This window comes from Pseudophryne corroboree, chromosome 9 (genome assembly GCF_028390025.1).
Source record: "Pseudophryne corroboree isolate aPseCor3 chromosome 9, aPseCor3.hap2, whole genome shotgun sequence".
Taxonomy (NCBI): domain Eukaryota; kingdom Metazoa; phylum Chordata; class Amphibia; order Anura; family Myobatrachidae; genus Pseudophryne; species Pseudophryne corroboree.
In genome coordinates, this window is record NC_086452.1 from 435,936,429 (window position 1) to 435,944,065 (window position 7,637).

General features: G+C 43.2%; 1 protein-coding gene across 1 annotated transcript in view; it reads left to right on the forward strand.

Moving 5' to 3' along the window:
- MDFIC2 (MyoD family inhibitor domain containing 2) overlaps positions 1–1,777 on the forward strand; it is a 136,186-nt gene extending 134,409 nt beyond the window's left edge. The window contains exon 4 of the mRNA XM_063938844.1: positions 1,015–1,777. Within this exon, the coding sequence (XP_063794914.1) occupies positions 1,015–1,268 (254 nt within the window). The 3' untranslated portion in view covers positions 1,269–1,777. The remainder of the gene's footprint in view (positions 1–1,014) is intronic.
- Positions 1,778–7,637: the final 5,860 nt, after the last annotated feature.

A 7,637-nucleotide genomic window follows, 5' to 3' on the forward strand; every position in this document is an offset into this window, starting at 1 on the left:
TTTACCCCCATTGGGTCTAATTCAGACCTGATTGCAGCAGCAACATTTTTCTCTAATGGGCAAACCCATGTGCAGTGCAGGTGGGGCAGATATAACGTGCACAGAGAGATAGATTTGGGTGGGGTGTGTTCAAACGGAAATCTAAATTGCAGTGTAAAAATAAAGCAGATAGTATTTACTCTGAACCATAGGCAGAACTCTGGGAGGCAACGGAGTCAGCTGCCGCCGGGCTCCTGCTTTGAAGGGGGGCACCTCTCCTCCTGTTCTGTGTGTTCAGCAACATTAATCAATTAAGTTAATTGACAACAGCCAGTACCTCTTCCGTAGCCGACTTCCCCACTAGCCACTACACCTTACAAATCACACCCTTTTTATTATAGATATACTGGAAGCAGACACCTTACTGATGTAGCTATTTGCTCCTATAAAGGAAGCATGAGAATTCTAACTATATGAAGTTATTTCTCTGACAATTACAAGTAAGTTCATATAGTTAGAATTCTCATACTTCCTATGCAACAGCAGATATCTCCATCAGTAAGGTGCATGCTTCAGTGTAATAGGTTGTGGGTTCTAATCGTGGATATGACACTTGCAAGTTAATTGTCAGAGAAATAATGAGCATTGAGAGGGACTGAGCTAGTTGCAATGGTTTTGTAGTAGCTTCATATAGTTACAATCTGCAGGCTTACTATGCAGGAGCAAATTATATACATAGGGGGGGACACCAATATTTTTCTTGCCTCCGGGCAACTGGGACAAACTTATGCCAGTGCTCTGCACAGAAACAAAATAACCCACCCAAATCTAACTCTCTCTGCACATGTTAAATTTGTCCCACCTGCAGTGCACATGGTTTTGCCCATTAGAGAATGATTTTGCTGCTGTGATCAGGTCTGAATTAGGCCCATTGTTTTCATTAAGCAAATCACGGTAGAGAGGACATCTGAAAGCTTCAAGCAAGCAGCATGACCACCCTAACTGTATTGTGTTTACCTGTACCCTCTCTCACAGGTGAATGCGCCTCACTCATCCTGGCGTGTTTGTTCTGCCACTTCTGCGACTTCCTGCTCATGTTACCTAATGCGTGCGAGAGTATGGTGATCGCCATGTGCTGCCCGTCTCACCGGTATTACCACACCTCTGATGAGGAGCACTCAAATAATGACTGCAATTGCAACTGTGACTGCGGTTTATTCGACGTGTGCCAAGAGACAGGCGATTGCCTAGAACTCGCCATGGAGATTTCGGAAGTTTGCTTTCACTGAAATGAAGTGACTCACTCTCATCAATTTGCTACAAATGCCCTTGTTTCAAAAAAGAAGAGATTTTGCTTTTGCCACAAAAATTTCCAATTCTGGTTTGCAGGGTGCAATGTATTACAGTTCGGGTTCCAACCGAACAAGATTATGAGTACCGGTCATTCTGCAAAGCACCCATCTGTACTTATAACCCCTAATATAATTCTATTCCGTTATTTAGGATTCCTCTGCCTCTTTCTTTGTTAGACACTTTTTTGGTCCTGATTCTGAGCCGCAGGCAAAGCCGATGTTCACTTAGTTGAGTAATTATTTACGGTTGCGCATGTACGGAGTTCTGAAAGCTCCTATGGCGCACACGTTGCACATAATAGGGCTGATTCAGGTCGCATCGCAATCGTGATGCAACCGCAATTTGTGAGATTGGTGCACTTTGCGCACATGCAGGTCCGATCCTGCGCACGCACGTGCAGTTAATGCAGTTGGTCCGAATTTATTACAAACGCCTCTGCTTGATTGACAGACAGAGGCATTCGTGGGGTGGATGGGGGGCGGTGACCGAGCATTTTTGGGGCGGCACCGGGGAAACGGGCATGTCGGCAGCGTTTTCAGGGTGGCTGCATGTCATCACACGCAGCTGCTCCGGTCGAAAAAATGGTGGCGGGACTCATAGAAACATAGAATGTGACGGCAGTTAAGAACCACTTGGCCCATCTAGTCTGCCCCTTTTTTACCATATTTTTACCTCAAACCTTATTTGATCCTTATTTCTTTGTAAGGATATTCTTATGTCTACCCCAAGCATGTTTAAATTGCTCTACTGTCTTAGCCTCTACCACCTCTAATGGGAGGCTATTCCACTTATCCACTACCCTTTTGTGAAGTAATTTTTCCTCAAATTTTCCCTGAACCTACCTCCCTCCAGTCTCAGTGAATCTCCTTGTGTCCTATTGCTTCTCTTCATTTGAAGAATGTTTCCCTTGATACATTTAAGTTTCCATCATCTCCCCCCTTTCCCTTCTCTGCTTCAACTTGTACATATTGAGATTTTTTTTAGTCTTTCTGGGTATGTTTTGTGATGTAGGCCGTGCACCATTTTAGTTGCCCTTCTTTGTGTACAGTCTCTAATGCCGGCAGAAGGCATTCACTTTTTCTGCGACCACACTCAATTAGAGCGTGATCGCAGTGGGTGGGCGGTGGGTAGCATTCTGGGAGGCATTAGGTCGACCCCATATGGTTGACATGCATTACAGTAGGTCGACAGGGTCAAAAGGTGGACAGGTAAAAAGTAGACAGTGGGTAAGGTCGACAGGTACACAAGGGTCAGAAGGTGTACATGACAATGGTTGACACACAAATGGTCGACACAATTTATTTATTTATGTTTAGTTTATTGGGTGTCGCTTTGCATGATTCATCATATGTGAGCACAATCCGCTAAGCTCGGCACAGATTACTATTCCCATTCATAGTCCACGTGGATAATAAATAAAGTAAAAGTTGGAAAAACATTTAAAAAAAAAAACAGAAAAACTTGTTTCGACTATGTGTGTGCCAGCCTTTGTCATGTCGACCTTTTGAACCTGTGGACCTTGATGCATGTCGACCAGGGGCGTACCTAGAACTTTATGGGCCCTATAGCTAAATTTTGAAAGGGCCCACACCCAATGGTCACAGAAACTGTAAGAAGATTATTAACATCTCGTATCCCATTAAAGTATCGTGTTAACGGGTGTTAATGCACAGAATCCATGAAAAGTTCACGGATTTGGGCGTTAATGTGGTGACAGCACCCGTCAGCCCCCGAGTTATCAGGGTTTTTTTTCTACCCGCTGAGGGAAGTAAAAAAAATCCCAAATAACTGATGGCTTTGGGGCTAATTGGTTAACCCCGGGGAATCAATTAGCGTGCGGTAATCTACCGTGGCTAATTGAATTCCCCCCTATGCCCTAAATATCAGAATATACATGAAAAACTGCACAATGAAAAGAAAATCACATAGGACACAGTCACTGATAGATAGGTAGTTGGAAAAAACTTAGGTGACATCACACTATAATGACTCAGGCAGTACCAGCCACTAACTAATTACCAACATATAAAAAGTGGAAAAAAATCTTGCATGGTAACTCACAGAGCAATAACAGCATAACCCTAACCACCAATAAACACTGCTGCATTTATTTTGCATGCGACTCAGAATCAGACCCTCATGTATTTATACTCATCTATTCTACTTCAGTTTTACTGATCTCTGGAAACCGGTCAGAACTTTCCAAAACCGGTCGACACATGTGAAAACTGGTAAGGTGGCAAAGGAAGATAATATGTAAGTTAATAATAGGGGGAGGCCCCAGGAATTCAGTGGGATGGGCTCAGGAATAAGTGGGAGGGATAAAAGAGAGAGAGGGGGTGGGGCTAACATCAAATGAAGTGTACTAGACCTGTGCAATCATAGTGGTATCACACTGCCCAGTATTGGGTCAAGTTACTAAATGACTATGGGGTATATTTACTAAGCCTTGGATGAAGATAAAGTACCAGTTAATCGGCTCCTAACTGCTATTTTTCGAACCCATCCTGTGACATGGCAGTTAGGGGCTGATTGGCTGGTACTTTATCTCCGTCAACTTTATCTTCATCCAAGCCTTAGTAAATAGACCCCTATTTCCTTTACGTGTAGATGACAGGTACACTTTAATTGTGCCCTCAGCAACACATCCTAGCTTCAAAGTTAGCAAGAAAACCAGAGTGCATGTTCATCAAGGTAATCCTTTCATAAATTCTACTTATGATGATCCAGAGGAAGCTGACACAACCCTCAGCGTGATAGTTGCCAATTTAGCCTCACAGGGGGGAAGGATAAAACATTTACATACACGTTCTGTTAACGCTCCCTCCAAAAACCAGCTCTGGCACAGTAAATAAATGAAATGCATTAGAAATCATGTTATGGGATATTTCAGCAGCTGTTCCTTAAAACATCTCTTGTGAATTTGGAGTCGTAGGCTGTTTAATGGATGGCATTTGTAATTATTCTTGCTTAGATAATTAGATGGCTTCATCATAAGCCCAGAGAAGCTTTGGATGCAGAATAAATATACTCAGAGAAGAACTAAGAATTCTAAACACTAGAAAAGAGAACAGAGAGACGCTGCCTGGAATGTGATATGTATTTATAATGTAAGCACTGTATAAAGTGGCAATGCCAAAAATAGCACAGCAGTGTTCTATAGCAAGGTAGTGTGGCACAGGGCATTCTGGGCAAGCATATGGTATAGTAGCACAGTGCAGAGTGATAGAAGTAATATGCGCTAGTTCTGATTATTAGAGCACTGTGCACAGATCCGGATTATGTTAGGGAATGGGGTGAGTTGCCTGGGCCCCCTCTCTCGGGGGGACCCCCATTCTCCTGGCCTTATAGCACACTTCTGCACTGTGCAGTCTTATAGTGGAGGTGGGGCAGATGATGAGTGGGGTAGGACAGACGATAGGAGGGGCGGGCCGGATGATGTGCAGGGAAAGTGCTGAAAAAAGGGGTAGGGCCAGGGGAGTGGAGGCAGGCCCCCCCTATCTTAAGTGCCCGACCCTTCCGAAGACTTTATACAGCCCTGACGGTATGCATTTTAGTCCCATCAAGCCAACGAGCCATTTAGCGGTCACTTTCTCAACATTTAACAATGTTATAGGATAATCTTATCTGCAAATAACACTTACTTTTGTGCTTAGCACTTGTGCAGGGACTGCTGTGTAACTGCACATGTGTGAAATCCTTATGTGCACCAACAAATTTAAAATGTGTGAATTCTGTGATCTGGATAACAGCCAGCATACCAAGGAAACAAAGTACACATCTCACCCACATATAAAGAATAACATACCATAATGGAAATGAGTATATCTACAGAGCAAATGCCTTTTTCAGATGTCCTCAATATTGTATCCAATTTTATTGAAATCCATACTGATATGGAGGTGTAAATGTTGTTGGGCAGGTGGGAAAACCAGGACAACTTACAATACACCCGACAAACAGATGCACTTGCATAAAAAGAGAATTGGTGCAGGTCTGTTTTTTTGCAATTCGGAAATTAGCCTCAAGGCCCATACACACTAAACGAGCTCCCACTGATTCCGATATTGGCAGTGGCGGGGACCTAGCAGGGTGCTAGCATCGGCAAGTGCATACACACTTGCCGATGCCAGCGGGGAAGGGAGCAACGGCGGTGGAGGAACGACGCCCATGCTGCTGTCGTTAACGAGGACCTCCCTCGTCTGTACATGTTCAGATGAGGGAGGGGGGCGTTAACGATGCGCGAGACGAGATTGTAAAAAATCTCGCCCAGAATGGCCCTCTGAGTGATACAGTATATTTTATTTTCTCGTCTAGTGTGTATGGGGCTTTAATGCAAGAAGCTATTGTTGGCTGACCACCTATTTATAAGAATTAATCATTTTATTAGCACGATGTCTCTCGTGAATACTGGCTATGAACTGTCGCAGTGATATCAGTGGTTCTTAGTTAATCTATAGTACGTATAGGCACCAATCTTCTTTATATTAGTTTATCCCATAAATGTCTGCTCCTCTGAGTGTAGGCGACAGAGACATTTGAATTATTCTCTTAGCATTTACGCCCTGGGAATAATATTGTCCTATTTACCAAGTGGGTATTCTCTGCTCTAAAAAACCTAATAAAGTTGTATTGAAGACACAGCTCCTTTTTAAACGGTGATGCATTTTGCTGCCTATTCTGGTCCGGGGATTATTTATATATTAGGTTTAATATTTGTATCTAGTTTAGATATGCATGGGGGTATGATGTATGCATATAAACTTGTTTAAGTTGAAAGTGACTGGGATTTACACTGCACAGCAAATACACAAAAAAAGCTGAAATACCAAGAACCTAGAACATTCTTAAGATCTCACAATATTCTATAGCAGTGGATCTCAAACTCGGTCCTTAGCAGGGGTGGAACTCTCAGAGGCAATGGAGACCCCTGCCACTGGGGGGGGCACCTGCATGTACAGCAGCATCTGTGTAGTTCACACCGGGATCCTAGTCGACAGCTGCTTTTCCAACAGAGGAAGAAAAGCGGGAGGGATAGGAGAGATAAACATATGCCGCTGGTCCGCAGAACCCCACACACTTCACATTTGCCATGTCACCTGGCAGATGCACTATGTATCTCCAACTGCCACATTTAAAAAATCCCCAGGTGACCTGGAAAAGATGATCTGTTTGGGGTCCTGAGTACCGCGTTTGAGAACCTGCGCTCTGTAAGATCCCACAGCATTCTATAAGAATCTGCAAGATTTTACACCACTGCAATAACTGAATATTTTTAGTCCAAGCTATACACTGTACAGAGGAAGATGCATCAAAGCGTGGCGAGAGATAAAGTACCAATCAGCTCCTGTCTATTTTTAAACAAATGCCTGTACAATGGAATTTAGATGCTGATTGGCTGGTATTTTGGCCCTCATTCCAAGTTGTTCGCTCGCAAGCTGCTTTTAGCAGCTTTGCACACGCTAAGCCGCCGCCTACTGGGAGTGAATCTTAGCTTATCAAAGCTGCGAACGAATGATTCGCAATATTGCGAAAAGACTTCTCTGTGCAGTTTCTGAGTAGCTCGAGACTTACTCTTCCAGTGCGATCAGTTCAGTGCTTGTCGTTCCTGGTTTGACGTCACAAACACACCCAGCGTTCGCTCAGACACTCCTCCGTTTCTCCAGCCACTCCCGCGTTTTTCCCAGAAACGGCAGCGTTTTTTCACACACTCCCATAAAACGGCCAGTTTCCGCCCAGAAACACCCACTTCCTGTCAATCACATTACGATCACCAGAACGAAGGAAAAACCTCGTAATGCCGTGAGTAAAATACCTAACTGCATAGCAAATTTACTTGGCGCAGTCGCAGTGCGAACATTGCGCATGCGCATTTAGCGGAAAATCGCTGCGATGCGAAGAAAATTACAGAGCGAACAACTCGGAATGACCACCTTTATCCTTCTGTAAGGTTTAATACATCACCCTCACAGTATGACAAATTTGCATTTGTTACCAAATCAATGTACAAATTCACCTGTTAAATGACATTTGCTATTTTGTTTCAGAATTGCTTACCTTTCTTTGCCACAAACCACTGTGATCAACTTTTATAAGACTTTTTGACATGAAATAATAAAAAAAAAATTATGACTGATTGTTTTTTTTTTTAGTGAATGGTAATAATATAATAAAAATTATTGAAAATAAATCCTCTAATTCTTTTTATACTGGTACATATGTACCTGCGTTTGTTTCCCCCCACCCGTCCACCCCCACAATTCATCTCGCGACAGACATGCTAGACTTAACACTAAATAAAATTC